The sequence below is a fragment of the Marmota marmota genome, unplaced genomic scaffold (assembly GCF_001458135.2).
Source record: "Marmota marmota marmota unplaced genomic scaffold, marMar, whole genome shotgun sequence".
Taxonomy (NCBI): Eukaryota; Metazoa; Chordata; class Mammalia; order Rodentia; family Sciuridae; genus Marmota; species Marmota marmota.
This window is the reverse complement of record NW_026000242.1, coordinates 6,510,497-6,535,495: the sequence shown is the minus strand read 5'-3', so window position 1 is coordinate 6,535,495 and position 24,999 is coordinate 6,510,497. Positions and strand designations below refer to the sequence as shown.

General features: G+C 54.8%; 1 protein-coding gene across 2 annotated transcripts in view; it reads right to left on the bottom strand.

The window, feature by feature from the left end:
- Positions 1 to 24,999, bottom strand: part of Dscaml1 (DS cell adhesion molecule like 1) — a 305,196-nt gene that overhangs the window by 51,361 nt on the left and 228,836 nt on the right. For both annotated transcript variants that reach the window (XM_015489664.2, XM_048795821.1), the window contains 4 exons: positions 23,091 to 23,363; positions 14,413 to 14,691; positions 13,921 to 14,040; positions 12,676 to 12,852 (listed from right to left, as the gene is read on the bottom strand). In XM_015489664.2, coding sequence (XP_015345150.2) covers positions 12,676 to 12,852; positions 13,921 to 14,040; positions 14,413 to 14,691; positions 23,091 to 23,363 — 849 coding nt within the window. The remainder of the gene's footprint in view (positions 1 to 12,675; positions 12,853 to 13,920; positions 14,041 to 14,412; positions 14,692 to 23,090; positions 23,364 to 24,999) is intronic.

The following is a 24,999-nucleotide window of genomic DNA, read 5'->3' as shown; positions in this document are numbered from 1 at the left end:
GTGGGGGGGTGGGAGTCTCCGAGGTCCCCGGTGAGTCTCTGGGTGAGGCAGGCCCGTCTCATTTAGAGCTTGACAGCTTTTCACCAGTGTTCTGCATTGCAAGTGGCCACACTGTGGCAGGGGGCAAAGCAGTGTCCAGGCGACTACAGGGGACACCCCACATGGCGAGCAGGCACTCTCTGGAGTTCCCCATGGGGCATGCTCTAAGGGCACAGTGCCTGTCTCCAGGGTGGGACTGTGGGCTTCCCAGGGCGGCTACAGCCACAGCCTGGGAACCAGCTCCCATCCATGGAAAGGGGGCTCCCAAGCACCAGCGCCAGACACCCTGCCCAGGGCTGCTGTCTGCTCACTCCAAGGCAGGGAGGACTGGCCAACCAGGCTCCGGCCATTGCCTTAGGTGGCAGAAATCCCTGGTCTCTTCCTCCTGGTTCTGTCCCACTCTGTCCGGTGGGGCCTTGTTGGCGGGAGCCCCAGCAAAGGCAGCAGGGCTGAGGAGGCGCCGCCCCTCCCCTCACTCCAGGCCCTCCCAGGGCCGCAAGCAGAGGGGAGAGGAAATCAATTTCAGAAACAAGACAGTTGTCAGAATCCGATGTAACCGGTTCCCGTCTGTGAAATTACTCGCAGGCCGGCTCCTGTCACCCCTGAGGTCCTGCCCGGACCAGCTGCTATTTACATTTTAATTTGATGTGAGAGGCTGATAGATTTTTAAAAGACCATGAGACAGCTCTGCCGCCTCACTTACCCCCAGCAGCCACGCACTTTCCCACCAACCCCTAGGCCTGGAGGTGGAGTCCTCGGGTCCCCAGACACTGCCCTGGGGATGACGAACCCTGTGCCTATGTAGACCCTTGTTCCTCAGCTTCCCCCTTCCTCTGAGGTCTCACCCCCTGAGAGGGAGGAGCCTGCTCCTTGCAGTTTAAAAAGCACTTTTGCAGCAAGCTTTATTTATGTTAAGGAGGTGGCCTAGGGCCTATTACCCCTGCCATCGTCAATGAAGAAATGAAAGCTCAGAGAGGTCAAGTGATTTGTCTGAGGTTACATAGCTTAGTGACAACAGCAAGAAGACCAAGTCCCATGTCCCCTGACAATTCACAAGCTCCTTTTTCTTTAGTTTTAGCTCAGCCTTCTCTTGCCTATTTTTCCCTTCCCCCTACTGTGGATGAATCTTGGGAGAGGTACAGAGGGAGGCTGAAAACTAGAGTGGGCAGGCTGGGTCCCGGGCAGGAGTAGGGGCAGGAATCCAGGCTCTCTGGGTGCCTGTCTGCTTCCCTTTCTTCCTTGGTGATGGGAGCTCAGCTGGTGTTTCTGACAGTCCCCAAACCACCAGGGAGGGAAGCTCTGTGTTGAATACCCAGAGGAGACAGCAGTGTGAGTGGGAAGGGGACATGGAGGGAGCAGGAGGAGGATACCATCAGTGGTTGGGAGGGGCTGACGTCATGCATGAGAGGCCAGAAAAGTCACCTTCCACAGGGGCTGACGTCATGCATGAGAGGCCAGAAAAGTCACCTTCCACAGGGCACGTCCTTACCGTTCTCGGGCGCGGTGTGCTAACACAGCGCGAGGTTGATCTTACCGAGGACTCGCTGCGTCCACACACTGTTCTGAGTTCTCAAACACGCTCCGGTGCACTGAGCACTCACAATAACCCTATTTTTATTCCCACTTTATACTGGGGAAACTGAGGCTTAGAGAAGCAAATAGTCCAAGGTCACATGGCTGGAGAGTAGCAGAGCCAGGGCCCGACCCAGAGTGTCTGAGGTCTCACACACTGTGACACTGGTCAAAGGACAACAGACACTGGAGCAAGTGGCAGGGAGTGGGAGGGCTGGAGCCGAGCTGCAGGCTGGCTTGGGGATAAGGGATGGGCCCCGGAGTTGGGGGTCCAGGGGTGAAGCTCTCTCCTCTGGGCGAGCTGCGTAGGGGGTGGAGGAGGTTCTCAGGCCCAGCTGTACATGAGAGCCACCCGGAAGTTTTGAGAGATACTATGGCACAGATGGCACGTGCAGAGGCTCTGGTTCAATGGGTCCCGGGTGGGCCTGGGCACCTGCATTCCTTAGGAGCCACCTCCACCTCTAGGAGGTTCTTACTACTCTGGGGGAAGCGCCACAGGGCTGGGTGGACCCTCTTCATGCCCTCTGGTCTTTCCCCTGCTCCAGCTGGGTCAGCCCCAAAGCCAACAGATTGGGAGAAGGCAGCAAAGTCCTGGGATTCTTCACTGTCCCCAGGGAAGGGTCTTTGCTTTCTCAGGAAGTTCTTCTGAAAGCCTAACTGAAATCTTTTCAGGAGTCTCATAGAGCTTTTCGTTAAAAAGGCCACTTTTGGTCTGCCCAATCACGTTGCTGGACCTCCTCTTCTTTGCCCTAGGAAGAGGCTTTTCCTGGAAACAACGGGTGCCCTACAGCCTGCGAGCTCTGCCAACCCACCTTGTCAGGGGAGAAGGCAGCCCCTGGCTGGGCTCGCAACTGCTTTTGTTTCTGGAAGGATTACAGGCAGCCCTGAGAGGTGAGTGGGCCCCTCTCCCCAGCCCAGCACACTCGCCTCTCTCCCCCAAAGGCTTGTGTCTCTGCTCCTTGTTAACAAGCTCCTGACAAGGACGGGAGCTTGTTTGGCTGTGTGAGATAAGCCGCCACAAAGGGGCCTTGTGGGCATGAGGGGTGCTGGGCCTGGGGTGGGTGGGAGAGGCTTTGCTCAGCCTGGGTGGTGGCAGCCCTGGGCTTCCCCTGGGAAAGGCTGGGGGGGTGAGGGCTTCTGGTGGCTGCTTTGTTTTCCCCTTCTTAAAGAGCCAGGGCTGTGGCGTTGTTAATTTGATTGCACCCATTTCGGTGTCTTGTCTCCCCTGATTAGCCAAGCTCCACCTGAAGCATGAGATTAATTCAAATTGCATGGAAGCAATCAGCCTCGCTTCTGAGAGCCAGTGGGGAGGTGCCCGGGGAGCTGGGGGCTCAGGGGACCCTGGCTGTCCACTGCCTGAGTACTCAGGGATCAGAACTAGCAGGACCACAGAGCTGTGAAGGGGACAGGGCTGGGGAGCACAGGACCTCAGAGACTTGGACCACAGACCTGTCTCTGCTGCATGGTAGGCCCAGCTGGACTTGGCTGGCCTTACTTTGTCCAGCTATAAAATGGGGCCAGTCACTTCCTGGAGTGGGAGGGGGGTTGTTCTCAAATGAAGGTGGGGATGGGGATTTCTGCCTGCTTCTCATCCTCTATTTCCCTGAGAATGTTGGGAAAATGATAGTAATAGTCACAACTAACATTTACTGTGTGCTTATTATGTGCGTGTGCCGTGGTTAATGCTGTTCATGAAATAGCTCATTAAAACCCCTCCCTCCACAGCTCTGGAGGGCAGGAGGCTTTAGAGATAAAAGATCATCTGATCATTAGAATCCTTTCAGAAACAGAAGGAGGTGGGCCGTCTTTCTTTGATCACTTGGGGAAGGTACTTCCGGGTCATCACTGTGAATGGGGTCAGCAAACTTTTCGGTAAAGGGCCAGATAGTGAATCCTTGAGGCTTCACGGGCCTCAGGTCTCTGGCATGACTACTCAGCTCAGCTGTCGCACCTCCAAAGCAGCCATAGAAGTGCACAGAGGATGTGAAGAGGGAGATGGCTCTGTGGCAATGGGGGCAGAGACCAGAGTGATGTGTCTATGGTCAAGGAACGCTCAGGTCTTCCGGCAGCACCAGGAGAGCCCTCCTCTGGAGCCTTCAGGAGAACACGGCCCTACAGATACCTGGATGTCAGCCTTCAGACTCCCAGAACTGGGAGAGAACAGGTTCAAGTTGTAGGCCACCCAGCTTGCAGGCCTTTGTTTCTGTAGCTGGGGAAACCAAGGCAGGGATCCGGCAAGTCGCGAAGGTTCTCAGTGTTTGGTGCCCAGAGAGGGTGGCCATGGCTCTGCTCTGTGGAGTCAGAAGGGCTTCCTAAGGTGCCAGGTGGTGTGGGCTTTGCTCTCCCAGCTGTGTGGGGAATTTAATCTGCGTCCACTCCCGGCCCCAAGGGCCCTGGCTGGCAGAAGGCAGGAAGCTCAGAGTGTGCAAAGACCACCCCGCCCTGCCCCTAATCCCACCTGTAGCCCTGGGTACAGGGAGGGGCTCAGAGCAGCTGCTCCCTAGCTACCTGATGAATGGTGCGCCAACTGGGCAACCCTGCCCCATCTCAATTCTCTAGACCTGAGAGGCCCAGAGGGCAGGGCAGGGTGGTTTCTGGGTGAATCTGTTCGCAACTCAGGACAGGACACCTGCCAGTCACATGTGATTGGAGAATCACCTTGGTTGGGGCCTTGGGGTCATTGGGCCAGTGCTCAGCTCTAGGGAGAGTGTCTGCTTGCCTCAGGGTGTTCCCTGTCATCTCTTGGCCACAGCAATCCTGCCACCTCTCCACGCCTCCACCCTGTTTTCCTCATCTCTCAGCCTCAAGCCCTTGACTCTCTGGGCTTCCTCTGTTTATCCATGGAGGCCTGATATTTGTTCCTTCAAAATGTCTGTTAGAGTCCCGCTTCCTCTCCACCTCTCCCACTCAGGATCCTGTTGTCATTCCCATTACCTAGTCCATCATGCCCAGACTTCAGTGCCATTCTCCCATCCAGCCCCAACCCTCATCCCTAGCTGCCACCTTCTGGTTTGATGCTTGCTCTTCTTGCCACCTCTCATGGGAGCTTCGCACCCCAGGGCCTTTGCTCAGACTGTCCCTCTGCCTGGAGGCTTCCTTTCTTTCCCTGCCAATCCAAATCTACCTACCCTTCAGGCTCAACTCATGGTCTCCTGCCTCCAGGAAGTTCTGCCCTGTCTGTTCATTCTGGGGTTTTCCTTCTCTAACCTAATGTCACATGCAGATAGTGCCACCACACTTAGCACATGGCCTTGCCTTTTGTCCTGGAGGAGAGGACAGTGGTTTAATTTTGCCTTGCTGCCTTGTGGGCTGCTTGGGTAAGGTTTGGGTATGTCCTAAGGGTTCTTGTGTGAGTTTCATCCCCATTGTGAGGACTCAAGAGGGTGGAAACTTCATCTGACCCTAGTGTCTAGAGGGGGGCCTTTGGGGAGCGATCAGGAGTGGATAAGGTTGTCAGGCGGATGCCCCATGACTGAACTCAGGTGGCTTTATGAGAAGAGAGACCAGAGGACAAACACACAGGCACGCCTGTGTGAGCCCGTGTGCACCCATATGCACATGCTGCCCATCTCGCACTGCATAATGCCCTGTACCACCGTGGGACCTTGCCAACAGGAAAGCCATCATCACCAGTTCCGGCCCCTTGACCTTGGGCCTCCAGAACCACGAGCCAAAATAAATCTCTCTTTTTTAAGAGTCATGGAGACTGTGATATGATGTCAATAACAAGAGCAAAGAGGCAAAGTAGACCTTGACACGTGCTGGACCTGTGGGCCACGCAGGAACACCATGCTCACTGCTTGGCTGACGTAACAATTTATTCTGCCCCATCCGTCAGATGGGTGTCGATCTAACTGGGGAGCAGCTCTGGGCTCCCCAGGGAGGGCAGTGTTGGGGGTTCTGTCATGCCGGCATCTTCCTACCTACTAAACCTGGCCACCCAACCATGCCCCAGCTGTCTTGCTGGGCGTGTTGACTGGCACTGCTACCCCGAGTGACTTGCACGATGCACACAATGCTGTACCCTCTGATCTGCCCTGAATGATGCCTTGAAGCCCACATCCACTTGGAAATTCCTCAGTGCTGTGGTTGGGGGGATTTCAGGGGGGACAGGTGATAATGTGCTTTACACCACTACAGCCCAAAGCCTCTAGGAGGGAGAGAGGGGCCCAGATGAGGCTCCTGGGGACAGACACAAGAGGTTCCTCTCATTGATCTCTTCAGTAAAGCCTCCCCTGCCTGTTGGGCCTGGTTGCTATGGAGATGAGAAGGCGTGGGCGGGATGGGGGACTGTCCCACAGGGAGACATTTTACTCTACCTTAAAGCCTCTGCACACGGTGCTCTTTGGGGCTAGTTTGGGATGTGCTGTGGAGCTCCAGTGGTACTCTGGGGGCACGAGGCAGGTGCGAGCCCATGTTTTGTTGGTTCAGACTCATCTTCGCCTTTCCTGTGGCCCCCTGAATGGCCGGAGCTGCAGCCTGAACACCTGCTCCTGGCCACCATCAGCTCAGTAGAATGTGACCCACTTGTTGAGTTCTGTCAATGCTTAGTGGGTGAGGGACAGTGACAGGAGGGTTGCGACCCCGCTGAACAGAGGTGCAAACCAAGTCCCAGGGCGAGGGAGTGGCGGGTCTCAGTTACCTAGGGTGCAGTGGGGGACACCAGCAGGAGAAACGCTCCTCACTCCCTGCTCAGGTCCTTTCTGTCCCCTAAGTGAATGACTTGTTTTGACCTTCCAGGGTCCTGCGGTGGCTAGGGCTGGCCTGGGCAGGCACAGGGCTGCAGACGCCCTGGCCAGGGCTCTGGAAGGTTTGCTGACTCCTCCTTTGCCTCTGAAGGAGGCGCAGTGGGGAGCCTGGCCTGCTAAGAAGCTCTGTCTGGCCTCTCTCCTCCCCTCTGTTTGATGAAGGAGATAAAGTGTTGTTCCTTACTCCATGAAGTCTGAAAATCAATAAGGCCAAAGAGCCAGCTGGATAATCATCGCCATGGAAATCACCACAGTGCCTCCTTCCCTCTCCCCCTCCCTCCTCCTTCAGCAGCGGGGGGGGGAGGCCCCTGCTGGCTGAGCAGACACCCTGGCGTGGCATAGGCCAGCACAGGGTCCTCTCAGCCACCCTGAGGCTGGGCAGGTGAGGTGGACCAATGACCATCGCCTGGGAGGAGAGGGAGGTAACAGCCCCTAAATTCCACAGCTGTGGTGGGGGCCAGCCGGCTCAGCTTCCTGCCTCGGCCCCTGTGCCCTGCGCACCACTGGGCTTCCCTGCCTCCTTCCCACTGTTTGCAGACCCAGCCCCCTACTCCTCACCCAGTCAGAACGGCTCACAGGGCCAAGGGAAGAGCCCAGGTGGTGGACTACGGTGCCAGCTGTTACTAGGCCAGTCCTGTGGGCCAGGGGGCCAGTCAGTTTCTCAGTCCCTGGCACACAATGCCAAGTGGGCAGAGGCCTGTGCCATGCTGCGTGCCAGGGGCGGGAATTCCCACACAGACCCAAGAGGGTTCACTCTGGTGAGGAGACAGAACCTATCACAGGAAAGCCTTGTGCCCATTGCTTGGCCTCTGTGCCTCAGTTTATCATCGGTGCTGTAAGGGGCCTTGTGTGGGCCATGCCCATCCATACGTCCTGGCTCCATCTACTTGCCTTACCTTAGGTTAAGGGTCATCTGGTGGCGAGGCCTGTTGGGGAGGACAGATTTTGGGGGAGGCCTGGAAACCCTGGAAGCAGTTTGGGGTGTTCAGGGAGGGAATTCCCTGGGTACCAGAGCACGAAAGGGATTTGTGGCCATTTCCTTTATCCATAGACTCCTTGCCCTGTGGGTGGAGCAGGGACCCAGTCACCCAGGTCTAAGGAAGGTGCTACTCCGATCTGACAGAGGCCTTTCCACTGGGCAAATTGGAAATCAGGACCAGCTCGGTCAGCAGCTACAGTTGTGTTTTCTAAGGCTTTGCATCCAGACCTTGGTACCTGCCCATGGTCAGCCATAGCAGGTGACCTGGTCCACTCCTGTCCAAAGGCTCCTTCCCTCCTCTACCCCCACGAGAGTTTGGCCTGTCTCCCCGTCTCCCCGCTCTTGACTTCCTGTGACTTGCAGGGGTGTGTGCTTGCTGAGGCTGTTGGATCTCATTTTAATTGGCCTGACATTTTGCTAAACAAACAAATCAAAACTCAAACCAAACAAAGAGCCCTCATGGGTTTAATTGGCCGTGGGCTTTGTCTGTGGCCCAATCACTGGAGCCTTCACAAGGGTGAAGGGGACTCTGGGGACAGTAATGAGACCTGTCTAATAAGGTAACCTGCTGGACAAGGGGGCTAGCAGGTCCCAGGAGGCACTGCCACAAGGTGGTGGCATCAAAACAGCCAGCCCCCTTCTACCCCAGATGAAGCTGCTCGGCTTTGTACCTGCCTCTCACTGAAGAATTCTCTTTGAAGATGCTTTATTTTTTTCCTCATGTGTCACTTAGAGGAGGAATTGCCTCCTCCTCCTTTTGGTCATTATCTCTCTTTTAAAATATATATTTAAAAGGGAGATAAAAGGCAACTCTGTGGATGTGGTATTTTCTTCTGTTAATTACATTTATTTTCAACCAAGTTCTGGGAGGTGGTCTGGTGCCCTGAAAAGATACACATGCTGAAGAATCAGAGCCTGTCTGAGGTAGAAGGGGCCTTGGGTCAGCTGGGACTGGATTCTAGTTCAGGTCTCTTATTGTACAGATGAGGAAACCAAGGCCCAGAGAAGGGAAGGGACAGCTTGTGAATGCACAGCCAGAGTCACAGAGCCAGGATAAGCGGCCAGTCCTTGGACTCTCAGCCTGTGCTCTTTCTTCCCAATCCTGGAGATAAGTTCTGGTCTCAGCTGGGGCTACTCTACCCAGTGACCCTGATCCAGTATCTTCAGTTCCCTGAAAAGGTGCTATTGCCGGCCAGCCTCACAGGCAGAGTGACAAGTGCTGTGCACAGGGTAGGGGGACCCGCAGCGTGCTCAGTACTCATGAGCTCAGCCCACACCAAGACTCTGGGGTCAGGCGGGAGTGGGGGCCAGTTGGGCCTGGTTGGTTGTCAGCAAGGATGTCCAAGGACTTGTGAAACTGCTTTCCCACTCTAACAAACCCCTAGGGCCCTAGGATGGTAATTTCAGGGGTTAACTGACTAGACTAAGGAACACCTAGGGACTGGTAGAGCCTCATTTTTGAGTGTCTGTGAGGGTGTTTGCAGAGGAGATTGGCATGTGAGTGGTGAACTGATCTGTCCTCATTATGGGCACCATCTAATCAGAGAACCCAGAGAGAACAAAAAGGCAGAGGAAAGCAGTTTCCTCTCTCTGCAGGGGGTGGAACGCTCCTCTCTGCCAGTCCTTGGGCATTAGGTCTCCTCCAGCTCTCTGGCCTTTAGACTCCAGGACTTGTCCCAGGGGTTTTCTGGTTCTTTGGCCTTTAGCCTTGGACTGAGTATACCATTGGCCACACTGGTTCTGAGACCTTTCCTCTCGAACTGAGTCCTGCTGCTAACATCCCAGGGTCTCCAGTTCTCAGACAACTAGTAGGACTTCTCAACTTCCATAATTATATAAACCAATTCCTCTAATAAATACCCTCTAATCTGTCGGTCTATCTATCTATCTATCTATCCCTCCCTCGCTCCCTTCATCCTATTTATCTACCTACATCCTATTAGTTCTGTCCTTCTGGAGAACCCTGCCTAATTTAGGCCCTGAGGAGGGTTCTGTATGGGGATAATTCTCCAAGAACCAGCTTTGGAATCTCAACCCCCACCAGACCTTTGGGTTCCTGAAACTCTGTTTGCAGCCTGGTCTCAAAATTTGCTCAACACAAGGAGACCCTATGTAGCTCCCAAAGCCATAGCATCTCACATTTCATTCTGCCTGTCCATCCTCCCCTTCACTCTCTGCCAGACACCCTGACCTCTTACGTTACCATATGACATTCATGGCCCTTCCTGCCCCATGACCTCACTTGTGCTATTTGTTCCTCCCTGGATTGGCATGACCTTCACCTTTATTGGCTCATCTCAGAAACTTTTTGTCCCATGAGCCCTACTGTGAAGCTTTTCTTGACACCCTTTATTCACCCCCAAAGGTAAAATTCATGATTCCATCCCTGATTATTCTTTTTCTGCTGCTGGGTAAACCCAGGGACTCTTGCATGGTGGCAAGTGTTCTAGTCCTGAGCCACACCCCAGGCCTGATTCTTTTTGAGTCTGCTCATTGGTAGTTTTTAAGGCACTTATCATTTGTGTATTATAGTTGTTTTGGGGTATATGTCTATTTCCCCTCCATAATTCTAAATTCCCTGAGAAGAACAACCCTGAATTACACTAAGCTAGGTTTCTAGCACCGAAACCAAATGATTGCTAACAATTATTCAATGTGTATTTTGTGCTAAGTAGTAATTGCTGTAAGAACATGATCTCATTTATTTACTTACTTATTTATTTTTTGTTATGCTGGGGATCAAACCCAGGGCCTCACGCATGCTAGGTAAGTGCTCTACCATGAATCAAGCCCCCAGTCCTTCATTTAAACCTTACCAAAGAGTAAAAAGCACAAATGTTCCTCCACTTACCATGGGGTTACATCCTGATAAACCCATGACCAGTGGAAAACATCTGAAGTTGAAAACGCACTGATTACACCTAACCTAGTGTGAATGGCAGAGAGTGAAGGGGAAGATGGGTGGGGAGAACAGAAGGGAGGTGCTGTGGGCTCTGGGAGCCAGCCGACTGAGCTTCCCACCCTCTGAAAGTTCAGAGAGGCGTGAGGCCTGGTGAGGTGGAGCTGCTTTGGGACAAATCTTCCCTGCGTGTTGGAGGCAAGCCTTCAAATTGGCTCTGCAAATGGCTGGCTCCAGGTACCATGTAGAATTGCTCAGGCTGCCCAGGGTCTTCAAGGACAGTGTGGACAGGAACTGGGGAGAGGGTGTGGGAAAGGGCACAGTTGGAAGGCAGCTGTGCAGGAAGGTCTGGGAGGGAGCCAGGAGCCTGGTGCAGAGAGACTGAGAGGAAGTGCTGAGAGACGCCATCACAGGGGCAGGTGGGCCTGACAGGCAGGGAAATGGGACCCGGACCTGCATGTGAGAGAGCAGATGTGGGAGGGGAAGCACCTGGGTCTTACTGGGGAGAGAGAGCTGAAGTGAGGGCAGTGGGGTGGGGGGAAGGTGGGAGGGAAATGGACCAGATTCTGCCCTGACTCATTAGTGCTGCAGGAAACGCCTGCATTCCCCGAAGGGCAGAGGGTGACGTGTGTGTGTGTGTGTGTGTGTGTGTGTGTATGTGTGTGTGTGTGGTGGGAGGGGCTCACCAGGAGGCCCTGGATTTATAACATTCGTGCTCTCCAAATACTTCAGCGTCTCCTCGCTGCTGCCTGGTTGGGAAGATGGATGGCAGAGGCTGTCCAGACCCCCGGGACTTCAGGGACAGCCTGACACCAACTGAGTCTCTTCACACACAGCCCACCCGCTGACCCTGCATCCTCTGCCACCAGAGTCCCCTCATCTCTACAGAAAAATCACACGCCACAGAACAGCAGCCACACCCGCTCAGTGAAGCCTCTAACTTCAAGAAAAATAGCAAAGACAGGAAAAAAAAGAAAGAATCTGCTGCGAGGAGTTGAGACTCATCCTGCTGACAGTGGGGAGATAAGGATCAAATACCCACGACGCTCCAGAGGTGCCTGCTCTTCCTCTGCTCTCAGAATCAGCCAAGCTCTCCCTGGCGGAGGGATGTAGATTGATTGCCTGGTTTTATTGAGGACAAAGTGCTTTTTGATAGTGTGAGGGAAGCGGCTCCCCAGGGCGGGGATTCCGGCTCAGCTCGGAGCTCCCTGAGCATCGATCGCCGGCCGGGCTTCCCTGTGTGTGCGGAGCAGAGCGCGGGCGCTGGGAGTGATGGGGAAGCCACGGTGGTTGGAGGGGGAACTCCGGGGAGGGCAGGCTGGACCTCGAGTGGGCACTTGGTCAGCCGCCTCCCCGCGAGCCCTGGGGGGATGGCCAGGAAGAGTGGTCACTGGTGGCTTGGTCTATGGTGCAGCTGCCACACGACACTAGACTCCTGCTCGACACAAGGCAGAACCCCACCTTATCATGACCCCCGTTTTGTAGATCAGGAAGGTGAGCTGCCATGAGACCAAGTATGCTCATCAAAGTCACACAGTGACCAAGTCACAGCCCCCAGATCCATACATGGTGGGTGAGACGCTACGGCTCAGGTGCTGACCTCTGCCTGCCAAGGTGCACAGTCCCAGACACAGGGCCAGATGACACTCTATTCCTGATATGATCCTCAGGATCATAGACCCCGCCGTGTGTAAAGGGACAGGCTGGCTCAGTAGGAATGGGTCTGTGACTCTAACAGAATCCTAGCATATAAATGGTGGCTTTCCAACACCTTTGAGGCCAGCTCTGAGTGTGGGGATTAGAAGCCATAGAAGCAGCACTAAATGGAGGTATATTGTACTGCTCCAATGGCTTTTTCAAAGCACCTTCCTCTTTCCATCATAAGCTCCTGTATTATTCATAATAATTTTGGGAGGCAAGTAGGCTGGGATTGAACCTCTAGTGCCAAGTGAGGAAACTGGAGCACAGAGAGATGAATTGACTTGCCCAAGGTCACACAGCTCATTTGGTAGATGTGGAATTGGAGCCCAGGGTTTTTCTTCTACGTTGTCTGCATGGTACTTTCCTTTCTAAGCCACAAAGGGTTGAATGCATGGAGGTGGTATTAAGTAACAGAAATACTTTGGCATAAGTATTCAGAGTGAATTGCCAACCTACAGGTCATAGTAAATGGGATGGCTTATGGTATTTCAGCACAGAAAATCATGAGCTTATCAGAACTGGGGGTGGGGTGTGTTGGGGCCATTCAGGCTTAGTGCTTAGTAATGTCACATGTCACTAGACCCTTGGACAGTCCCAAGCCCACCTTGGAGGAGGCATCTTTCCTGTCTCCCCTTCATAGATGGACCAGTGGAAACCAAGGGGACAGCCAGGGAGAGCGCAGAGATGGCCTTGGCCTGAGATCGGGGTGCGGGGTGGGTGTGTGGGGCAGGACTCACTCTTGACAGTGAGGAACATGGACTTGCTGATGTCGGTGCCCACGCCGTTGCTGGCCTGGCAGAGGTAGTAACCGATGTCCTCTTCTAGGACGTGGCGGATCAGCAGGGAGCTGTTGGGCAGGATCTGGATGCGGCCGGTGAGGGGCACTGGGTGGTACTGCTGGGGGTTCCCACTCCCTGGAAGGAGGCAGAGGTTAGGAGGGCTGGGTCTTCGCTGGGAAGTGAGCTGGGTTGGACGGGTGCCTTAAGAATGAACCTGATTTTCTCTTTTCTTTTTTTTTTTTTTGCAGTGCTGGGGATTGGGTTGTGGCTCAGCGGTAGAGCGCTTGCCTAGTGTGGGCAAGGTCCTGGGTCCGATCCCCAGCACCACATAAAAATAAATTTAAAAAAGGTATTGTGTCCAACTACAACTAAAAAATAAAAATATATAAAAAAGAGTGAACCTGACACCTTTCTTTTGCTGATCTAGGGCCACATTGTAGCAAAGCTGCACCATCCCCAAGTGCTAGAGCCACACAGCTCCTGGGGGGGCAACAGGAAAGACCCTCAGAGAGGTTGGGTCCTGCCCCAGCTCTGCAGCAAGCAGATGAGGTGGGGACATGGCTTCAGCAGATGCCAACTTGCCACTGAGCTTCCTTGGGATGCATTCCTGGGAGAGGAAGATAAAGTAACCTTTGGACAACTTGGCAATAAGCAAAGACAGGACTGAGTCCTCAAATGGCAATTCCTGGTTCATGGCAGTCGACCCGGGAAAAAAAGGCCAGCTCTCCTTCTATGGGGGCTTTGGGTCAGCATGGACACAGCCTAGGATGTGGGCCTTACTCAGATACTGAATGTGTTCTTGGGATGAAGTTGAGCTCTAAGAAGGACCAAAATCCCAGAATAGATAGAGTGGTGAAAAGCCAGCGTGGAGGCTCTGGGACCTGGGGTGGACAGGGCAGGGTGGGATTAGCAGACGTACCCTGAGTTTTAGGGCTGGAGCTGGGAGAAGGGCCAAGTCTGTAGGGACTAGAGAAAATGTGGAGTCAAGTCAGCATGATGCTGTCCCTGACTGCAGACCCCTGGGGGTGGCTGAGGATTTCTAAATGATTTACAGCTAGGGGTCCTCTAGAGCTCAGAACCCAGGACCCCCCAACCCCACCACCAGTACTGAGTTGCATGTGGAGGACAGGCCCCAGTCCCATCTGAGCATCCTCCCTGGCCCTCCCTGCCCTTGTTGGAGATGCTGGATGGTCAGGGGCTCACCCTTGGCATGCTTCCACATGACCTTGGGTGGTGGGTAGCCATCCACCGAACAGTTGAGCACACCAGCTTTGCCATAGATGCCATCCTGGTTGTTGGGCTGCACCACAAATCGAGGGGGCACTGCCAAAAGAGAGGAAGTAGGGAGAGAAAGGTCATCTTGGCTCCTGAGAGGTCCCTTAGAGCTTGGGCACCGTCATTCAATGTCAGCCCTTTCTGGACCATCATAAAGTTGGGAGCCTGCAGCTTCTGAAACCCTGGAGGCCGAAGGCTTTTATTGAGTACTGGAACTGGAGCTGGGAGTTCTGAGTTCCAATCCTGCCTCAACCAAGGACTAGCTGAGCAAGTATCTCCTCCACTCGTTTCCTGCCCTAGAAAATAAGAGGCCTGGGGCTCTCCATCTTCAACGGCCAACCTCCCTTAAGCCTGCGATTCAAGCCAGCACTCTAGAGAGATGGTCCTGGCGCTCCTCCAGGCTGGCCTGACCCCACTCACCACGCACGATGAGCTGGCGCTCCCTGCTCACGGTGGCTGCCGCGTTGCTGGCGATGCATGTGTAGTTGCCGTTGTGCTTGAGGGAGACACTGGAGATCTGCAGGGAGCTCATGAACTCCTTGCTCTCAATGGTCACGCCCGAGCCTGAGATGATCACCTGTCCGTCCTTCCTCCAGGTGATGCGGATGGGCATGTCCCCCGAAGACACCACACAGGGGATGTAGAGCAGCTGACCGATGGAGGCCGGTGGGAACTCGAAGGGCTGGATCAGAGGGGGCACTGGGCAGGCAAGAGGTTGCTGCCATCAGGCCTCACTTGCCCCAGCCCAGCCAGATGCTCACCGGGGGGCTCTGGGCTTGGACTAGAGCTCCCCAGGCTCTGGCACCTCATTCTCCTGTCCACAGAGTCCCAAGAGCGTGCCTGGCTGCTCTGCCGTTGTGTCTCTCTCCCACATCCCTCCTCCACCCTGGGCCCTGCCTGGACCCACAGTCTCTGTCGAGGCCTCAGACCCCTCGCGTTAACTCTGACCTTCGGGTTTGCCCTGGGATTTGACTCATGGGCTTTTTTTTTTTTAATATTTATTTTTTATTTTTATGTGGTGCTGAGAATCGAACCCAGTGCCTCACGCATGCTAGGCAAGCACGCCACCACTTGAGCCACATCCCCAGCCCCAACTCATGGGCTTTTTGACTCCCATCTGCCTGCTGACCCACTGCTCGGCTTGTGCCTATGTTCTCTCCCCAGACAAGCCTCTGGGGCCTGGAAGGGAGAGACACAAGGTGCCCAGGTGCAGTGAGGAAGGCCAGCGCAGACCCTTCCCCATGCACCTCCCAAGGCTGCTCATTTAGAGCCAGGGTGCTAAATTCCGGCCTCCTCCCAGAGGTCCCATCACCACCCCTGCTCCACAGTCATCAGGTGTCAGGACAGGTGAGCAGAAGCTCATGCCACTGGTGGTTCAGTTGTTTCATACACATTATCTCACCAAATCCTCCTACCAATAATGTGAGGTGAGCTTACTTGTTCCCATTTTACAGATGAGAACATGGAGGCTTGGAGCAGAGAAGTAACTGTGCTAGGTTACCCTGCTCTCCAGCAGTGACAGTGGGATTTGAAACCCGATCTGTCTGCTAATTCTAACCTCTCCCCGCTATGCTGCTTGGCTGCTTCTCTGAGAAATTCCCAGACACACCACACCAGAGATCCTTTTGTCTCCTAAAGGAGCTTCCTGGGTGGCTGGTGGCTGGGAAAGCATAGAGAGAGCCCTGTTGACCTTGCAACAGCCACTGGGTTAGACTCTGGGTAAAGGCCCATACAGCAGCCTCCCTCCGTCACTGCCTGGTCTCAGCCCCTGGGGGCCCTGTCTGGAGCTGGAGTCACTGCGAGATGGATCCTCCTTTCTCAGCTCTGGCTGGAGCATCAGCCATTATCTTTATGATAACTCAATTAGGCTGCAGCGGCTTCCCCAGCAAGTGGGGGGGAGAAGAGAGTGAGGGAGACAGACAATTAGCTTAACAAGGATGAGCACCCAGTAGATGAGGTCTCCTTTTTGCAGTCAAATAATTAAATTACAAGGCAGTCCACAGTCCTCTGGCCTTCTCCCAGGCTCCAGCCCCACGGCTCCTTGGAAGCCTGCTACTCTCCACCCTGGGCCCACCCAGAGTGGCCACCGTGGGGGGACGAGCCTGAATGGGTGGGTGCCTGAGGAGACCCTCCTTGTACACACTTTCAGGGCTCCATGGGGAGCTGCCCTGGAAAATGGCCAGGTGTGGACATAGAAAGTCTCTTGGCAGCTCACTGGAGCATGGAGAGGCCCCGACCAGAGCTCCAGGTCTGGAGGAAGTGCCATTTAGTAGGGAAGCTGCTTCCATGACCCCCAGCAGGGGCCTCCCTGGGATTTCTGATGCCCTCTCCCACCTCGCGCTTCCAGCCTGGGGGCTCCAGCAGCATCACAGCCTCCGGAGCTCAGCCCTGCCTGGGGAGACCAGGGGCTTCTGTCCCCGTCTCCCACCCTGTGTGCTTCCTGCCCCCTGGCTGGCTTTGATCCATTTTATTCCAGATATGCCTGAGCTCAGAGCAGGTCCTGAACCCCTGCCAAGTTTCCTGGGGTGCTGGTCACCGTCCGGATCAGCTCATCCCTGTCACTAGAGGCTTCTTTCCTCAGGTGTAGGGCATTGCCCCAGTATTCTGGGAGGTTTCTGGACCGGGGACAGCTTTAGGTAGATTTCTTTGAACTCAGGATTCTAGTGATGACCCAGTGACCGTTACAGACTTCCAGAGATTCCTCTGTGCTCTTGTGGATCTCCTTCCTGTGCGTGAGCACGGAGGTGTATGGAGGTCAGATCTAGGCTTCTGGGTCTCCTCGGGCTTTTGGCAGAATGCTGCAGATCCAGTGCTCACCGTGACTACAGCATGTGTCACAGGGCAGTGGGCGCGACTACCTCCATCTCCCTGGGCTCTGGGTGCTAGGACTCAAGCAACTAGGAATATTTACCTGGAAAATAGTAGGTACTCAATTTGTGCTTGTTGGGTGAGTAAATGAGTGGACGTGTCTAGATATCATTTCCTGAGGTGACCTCAGTGGTGGGCTGGGGTGGTGGGTGAGGAGGGGATGGGGGTTCATCTTCAGGCCCTGCCTTTGAATTGGCATTCTGGAACCTGGAATATGTCCCTTGGTCCTTCCCATGCTCAGGCCCTGGCTATCACAGTGACAAACCAGCTCCTGAGGTTGAAAAGCCCATGGACCCTTGTCAGCAGTGGCAGGGGCGGGGAGTAGGACATGCGGGCACGGCAAGGTGGCTGGGGAGGAGGCCCAAGAGCTCTCAAGTCGGGAGGGCCATGCCCCTGGGCCCGATGACCAGGGCCCGACATTTTTATCAAGGACAGGATAACAACAGAGTGAAATCAGGCAGGGAGATTTGGTTCAGGCAAGGGGAAGACTCTCTCTCTCTCAGTAGATAATGGAACAAGTTACTAAGGCAGGTTAATTCATTAATTAACTAATTCATCTAATATTTATGAAATGCCTGCTCTGTGAAGGCATCGTGCTCCGTGTGGGCTGAGGAAGCAGAAACACCCCCAAACTACAGAAAAAGCCTCAGGAGCTGCTCAGTGACTGGAGAAAAGAGGGCACTCCCCCACCCCCAGACATGCTGTGATCTCAGGGCACGCACCCTCAAGATACACAGATGGCCAGTCAGAGCAGAGGGAGATGTCCAGGGGCAGACTAAAGCCTCCTGGAGCATGTGGCATTTGAACTGAGAGTAGGGGACATACATGTTTGTAAAAAATACGAGGGGTGAGGGAGAGGGAGGAGGCTGAGCCAAGGGGCAGAGGCCAGCTGGGCCAACGGAGGTACAGTTGCAGGAATGATGTGGGTGGCCACTGGCGAGGCTACAGAGGAACAGTAGCCAGCACCCATGCTGGGGACTGAGACACACAGCCAGCTGGCCCAGGGCTCCTAGAGCACCATTGTCCTATAGGAGGCAGATGACCAGAGGTCCAGGGCAGGCCCCTCACTCACTGTTATGTGAGAGCCTGCCCATGCAGGCATGGGTGTCTGTGACACTGTGGCTGACATATCCCACCAAGGCTCCAGAATAGCATTCTGACCCCCCTTAAGTCCAGGAACATGCCATGGCCTGGAGGGACAAGAAAGCCTGGCGTTCCTGGCTGCTTCTGCACAGCTGGCTGAACTGAGGAGGAGTGCGGTGGGCAGGGTGTGGAGGCTCTTCACTGTGTGCACATGGCGCCCTGCCCAGATGCAGGGCTGCTTTCTGACCTGTGTCTCAGCTGTGCCTTCCCTAGTGCTCAGGGGACAGACAAGAGCTCATTGAATGGGTTTGTCCATTTCCACCTCTGAGAACTCAGTCCTTCAGGGGGTGAGGTCTCTGACCACCTCCCCCTGGGCATGACTAGGGGCCTCTGTGACACTGAGTGCAGCCCCCAGTCCTCCTGCATGAGTCACAGTGTTTCGCCAGCACCTGGCTGGGATGCAGGTTTGCCACACAACCCAGGATTTCTCCCAGGGAGGCCTGCTTTGGCCAGTCACCTGTAGGAAAATGCTGCAATGACAGAGATCAGTGGGCACAGTGAGCGAGAAGATACAGTGGCGGTGGCAGTCCATGTGGTGTCTGGCCACCATAAAGCCTTTATAGACACTTGTTTGTGAGTGTCACACGGTGGTGACCACCAGCCCAGCCCATAAATACTTTATGGGGTCTCTCATCATCTGTCTTCGAGGCTGAGCCTTTTATTTACTGCACCTGCTAGCAGAGTGTGCGCGGCAGGAAGTCAGGGCCTCTCTCCAGGCAGCACGGAAATGAGAAAGAGCCACTCCTGGGCCCAGGGCGCCTGGGTTCCAGACTCATCTACCCATTCAAGTTACCATGCATGAGTGGCCTTCTCACCACTACCCTGCCTCTGCCTCTGAGTCTCAGTTTACTCATCTGCAAAATGGACCATACAATCTCTGAAGTCTGACACTGACCTTCCAGTTCTGACAAATCTTATATTTTAGGAATAATCATAACTTACTTCAGTTTTTACCACAACCCCCTCCTCTCAGGAAGACCTTCCCTGACTACCCTCTTTAACATCGTAAGTCCCTCTGCCTTCCCTGGGCACTCTCATCCCTGATCCCTGGTTGACACCCCATATCTTGTATGTATTTGATTTGCTATCCCTTTCTCCACTAAACTGCAAGCTCCCTGAGGGCAGGGAGCTTCATCTATCTTCAGAATAACTGTATCAGTAGAACCTAAAATAGTGCCTGGAATATACTGAATGGGAGTGGTCATCATCACCACCACCATCTTTGCTAGCCCCGTCTGCTCTGCGAGGAGGTTGCTTGCTCCTATGTTCCTGGCTCCCTTGGCTGGGGAAACAGGGTTGCTGGCAGCAGCTTCCTTGACTCCCCTTTGCCCCCAGGTGCAAGTATGCAATCTCCTCCTGTGGAGCCTGTCTCACCCGCCTTGCCCGTGTTTTCTAGTAGGATTCCTTCCAAGCCTCCACCTCCACCAACAGCAGGCCGGCATTCAGCCAGGTGGCTGGTCCTTAATGCCCTGTGATCACAGAATCCCCACCTCATTCATTAGGGTGGAGGAGGGTCCCTACCAAAGGCTCCCAGGCATGTGGAAGGGACCGGATGAAGCCTTAGCAGAAGCTCTTCATTGCCTAGGTAGGGGAAGAATGGCTGTGGATAGGGGTGTGGGTATGTGGGCTGAGGGAGTCTGTGGTGTGTGTGCCTTCTTTTGCTTGCTCTCCATGGGGGCCTGGCACTACCTCCCAGACCTGGTTCTGCTGAGCATGAGCAGAAAGCGCCTCATGCCCCCCTTTTGGCTCCCAAAGCCCTGGAAGGCTCAGATGTAGGGATGGAGATATTTCCTCCCTGAGCCAATGCCAAGGGGCCCCAGATGCAGCCCCACCTTCCTGGTTAATTAAACATTCAGCCAGTGTCCAGGGATGCTTTTATGTCACATTATTTTTCAGCTACAGGGGGCCCTGAAGTCACCAAGTCTAGGTTGGATCTGTGTGTCCTCTTTTTAGCATCCTGCTAAGGAGCTCTCCTGAAACCCAGAGATGAGGTGCTTCCCCTGCGGCTCAGTGTGGCGGGTGCCAAGCCCAGGCAGTCCTTGAAGCAGCCCCTACCCTCTCCCCTGCTCCTCCACCTTACTGGGCCCCAGCAGGCTCACTTGGGCAATATTTCAAATGGACCCACCTGAAGGCACCTTTTTTGGCATAGGAAGTGGCTGGGGACAGGAGGGCATCAACAGAGTAACATTTATGTAACTGCTAGCACGCATGTATTGTACGTTCAAATGCGGACAGGCTCGCGTGTCACTCAGAGGCATGAAAGTGCACATAATGTGTTCCCATGTGTACATGCCTGTGCACTCACACACGGGTCTCTGCACATGCATGTGCCTGTGTGCCAGTGTGTTTGGCTCTTCTCAGCTCATTGTTTGAAAAATTCATTAGAAGACGAGCAGTCCCGGGGGACGGAGACAGCAGTTGTTTTCTCAGCTCATGGGGTAGCCTGGGTTTTTGTCCACCCTGCCCTCCAGCCTTTGGCCCCACAGAGAAGGGGAGCTGAGGTGGAGGGGACTTCAATTTTATCTCAAGCTTTTAGTGCCCTGTCCCGCCCTGTTTTTCCCTCCTCTGGCTCCCTGCGCTGATCCCGGAGCGCTGTACGCTTTCCAGCCAGCAGTAACAGTAGGGTTTGGTGTGTTACCCATGGGCCCATCCCTTCCTCCCTATAGTCAGGACCCCTTGCCATGCCCAGGGGCGCCTTCTCCACCCCCCACCTTTGGTAGCTCTTGGAAGAGCACAGCCGCTAATCAAGCAACGTGATCATAATCAGCTTTGATGGGTTCTTCTGCAAAAGTGCATTCTAATGAGGTGGGGAGAGGGAGTCAGCAAGAGGGTGGGGATGGGGGCCCTGAGCTTTTGGAGGGGTGGGGGCAAGGGGTCCCAGAGCCCCTCATATGAATGAGGCTTCTTGGTCTAGAGAGAGAACAGGTGACCCCACCCCCTCTAAGGCTGCATTTCAGACCCTGATGGTGGGGAAGGGGGAGGGTGTGTGCATAAGCCTGTACATTGTACACACACACACACACACACACACACGCCTCCTCCCTGGGCTGGGGAGACGCTGTCACTCTGCACTATCACAACAGGCCCAGCGAGTCACTGAGACGGAATGCATCAGATTCAATTCATTAGGACTGATCGTTCCCTGAATGGGCTTGAATAATTGATGAGCAGAAGCAGCTTTCAGGATGTTCCGAGTACTCAGAGGCTCGCTGGGGCCCTGTTATTATTATTTTTTTTTATGCCAACAAACCCGGCCAAATGCTTGCTGGTGCGGTTGGGTGCAGGAGTGCAGCAAAGGTTAGATGTTTTAATATGTGCTGTTTACACTGTCCGCTCGCGCTCCACCGCCTGTAACAGAAATGGATACGGGCAGCAGGGCGCCGGTGGGGGCCGCTGCGCTGGGCCCCACCACTACCAGGCTGAGTTTCCCAGGATGCCAGGGGAAGGATGCGGCCTGGGGGTGGTGAGGTTCTCACTGGCATGCAAGGACCCTGGGCTGGGCCGAAGTGTCAGGCAGAGAAGGGGTCCCCCGCATGCCTCAACCTGCCTGCGGTGCCATGGTGGGGTGGGGAGGTGGAGTTGTCAGGGTGTCCTCTCCCCTCCCCAGGCCTGAGATGGCCACAGACCAACCCCAGCTCTGGGGGCTTAAAGCACGGCTTCCCATAATTCACTCCAACCCAGACGAATGTCTCAGTTACAGTTCAACAAACACACACCGTCTGGCACTGTGACAGGTGGTGGGTACATGAGGATGCTTGTGACGGCCCCTGAGCGCTGATCAGGATGAGCCTGATGACAAGGAGCACAGGGAGAAGCTGACCCAGCCTTTTTTCTGCTCCTGCTCAGTTTCCCCAGCTGTCCTGCAGGCCCTCCACCTGATGGCCCCTGGTCATCACATGCTTGAAGGATCAAACCAAGTACAGCATCTGTCCCCAGACCCCTGCCCCCAGACTTCCTTCTTCCTGTCCACAAGGCCTCTGTGCAATCTTGCTTCCCTTGGAGCAAACAAGACCCCAGCTCTGACCTTCCCTGTGTTGGCCCCTGCAGGACTTAGGGTCTTTCCAGCTTCTACCCCCTGCTTCCCTGGGGTGGCAGAAATGCCAGAGGAGGGAAGTCCCCAGGTGACCAGGGCTCTCAAAGGTCTCGAGAACTCTTCTCTCTTCCTTCTCCCTCCTCGGTGGTTCTGGAATCTATTTCTTTATTACTGAGGTGGAGAAGGGGACAAAGTTCCTCTGGGCCTGACCTCCCATCAACCCTGGGTCACTCCCTGATCTCTCCTTAGTCAAGCCCAGCAGGATCCACTTTCCCATCCTGTCCCCAGAGAAACAATGAAGGCTCCTTTCACACACTGTCCAGAAAAACTCCAGGCCCGTCAGTCCCAAAGAAGGGGCTTCACACAGCTGCATGGCCCCAGAGCCACGGGGACACAGGCATTGGTTCATATATTCACTTACTTGCTCATTTATAGTCATTAATTAATTCATTCACTGATCTATATAGACTTACTGAGTGGCCACCATGTACCAGAAACATAGGCCTCACCCAGGTGAGCACAGAGGCCTGGGGTGGGGGGGCTACTCCCTTCCAGGCATCAGGTGGCACTAGCAGATAGCAGGTCCTTCCCCATTCCCGTAGTGGCAACCTGGGACAACCACTCTGTGCCCTGGAAGGAAGCTGGGCAGCCAGTGCTCCTTCCACCCGGTCTCCTGTTGCTGACCACTGGTGTATCTCTCCTGAGTTCCTGGTGGCCCCATCCTGACATCAGGGGCCTGATATAGCCTGCCATCTGTGACCTGAGCCTTCTGTCTGTGGTGACCTGCCTCCTCTTTGTAACAGCCCCCGTGCCCCTGGGATCAGTGTGGCCAAAAGAGGAACCTGGAGGTAGAGTTCCCCACATCCTTCTTGTGTCCACCCGGATCTTCCACCTCCTTCCTTTCTTCTACACGCCAGGCTGGTCCCTCTCCCTTGTCCTTCTACTCACTCACGATTGTCTGCGGCCACCTGAGCTATGGCTTGGAAATGGCTGGGGCATCCTGGGAGGCTTGGGGTGAGGGTGGGCAGGGGCTCTGGCTGGAAGGAAGGCCTACCTTTGACAGCCACGTGGACACTCTGGCTGATGGACAGCTGGGGCTGGATGAGGACGCTGCACAGGTACTCCCCTTCGTCCATGCCCTTCTGCACGTCAGTCAGCTTGAGGGTCCCGTTCTCAAATACCACCTGGCGGTGGTTGTCCGGCAGCAGCAGGGCATCCTTGTACCACTTGATGGAGTAGTAGGGGTAACCGATGACCCTGCAGTTGATGAGGGTGTCCCGCCCGGCGACTGCTGTGATGTTCCTCATTGCCCGGATGCTGGGGGGTCCTGAGGCGTGGGAGGGAGGAGGCGGAGAGGAGGGGCGAGCGGTGCCGTCAGCCAGGGACAGCCAGGCACCACCCTGTGGTACTCTTCTCAGTTGCTTGGCTCCTGAGACTTCTGGGGGTGGAAATTTGGTGGGAGCAGAGGGAACCCTTTTTCAAGACTAAAGGCAAAGGCTTGGATTGGGGTCACCCATTATCTCTCCAGGACGCACTGTTGCTAGTGTCAAATAGCTGCGAACAAACGTGTGCCATACATGGCTGCAAGAAAAGTCCGTTACCCAAACAGGACAGGGTGTGTGGCCGAGACCACGGCCTCACCAGGAAGCAGCTGGGATTTGGGAGGGCAAGTCTTCAGTCATGAGAAGTCAGGATTGGGGGTTAGAGTGGACGTGGGGCCTCGTGTTATTTCCACTCCACTTCTTCACACTGGTCTCGTCGTACCCAAAAGGAACTCTCTCATGCCAACTATCTGTAGGTAATAGGACGGTCTCCACTGGATGAACTGGTGATTTTCTTTTATCAGGTAAATGTGTATTACGGGTCCCTGAGGAGGGGTGATAAACGGGGGCTCTGTCACACTGGCTGGGGGAGAGAGTGTCTTTAGTTGGGACAGCTGGGCAGGTGGCAATATGGCCATGGAAGCAGGGCTCAAAGGCCCTCATGCAGGGGCAGTGCTAGAGAGAGCCAAGGAACTCTCTGGGCTTCAAGTCCCCATCCAGAAAATGAGCAGCAGGACTGGGGAATCTCCCAGGGCCCTGCAGCTCTGTCCCCTTTCCAATTCAGAGAGGAGGGCAACAGAGTGACCAAAGGGGAGGCCTACATTTCTCAGGAGGAAGTTGGCCCTGGAAAGTTTGGCATGAGCCTGTATTTCTGTGACCCTTCCCTGCTCCCAGGGTAACCACTAGCACCCCTGGATCAGGGCCTTTTCCTTTTTCCTCCCCCGTCCTCCTCGGTACTTGTGTTGGGGGTCACTGATAGGGTCAGATAAGGACCAGTTAGACCCAAAGGGCTGCAAAGAGCATCAGAGACTGTTCTCACCATGGTGACTTGGAGAACTGAGATAGGGGATGATCACCTTGAAGACCCCTACCAGCACTTGTGGGGAGGCCTCCAGCCTCTGGACACACCCAACTAGCCTCAGCCCTCTACTTTGTATATGTGTGTGTATAAACATGTGTGATACTGGGGACTGAACCCAGGGCCTCCCACATGCTAGGCCAGCACTCTTCCACTGAGCTACACCCCCAGCACATTTTATTTTATTTTGAGATGGGGTTTTGCTCAATTGTCCAGGTTGACCTTGTATTTGCTATCCTCCTGTAATCCCTGCCTCTCAAGTAGCTGGGATTATGGATGTGTGACAACATGCCCAGTTTGCCTCCTTCTCTTGATGACTTGGACTTTGCAGGAGAAGCCGACACCTGGCTCCTGGCTGCTTGCCCCTCCTGGAGCTCTCAGGGACTGGCTTAGTGGGGGCAGTTGGGAGCACAGCTGAAGCATATTTAGGTCAGGCCTGGCCCCCCTGCCCCTGCTCTGTCTCTATCCTTACAAGGCCCTGGTGGGGCTGGCAGATGGTAGCTGGTGCATAGCTTACTGGGGCCCAGAGTGATTTGATGGGGGGATCAGGGTGGGGAGGGTGG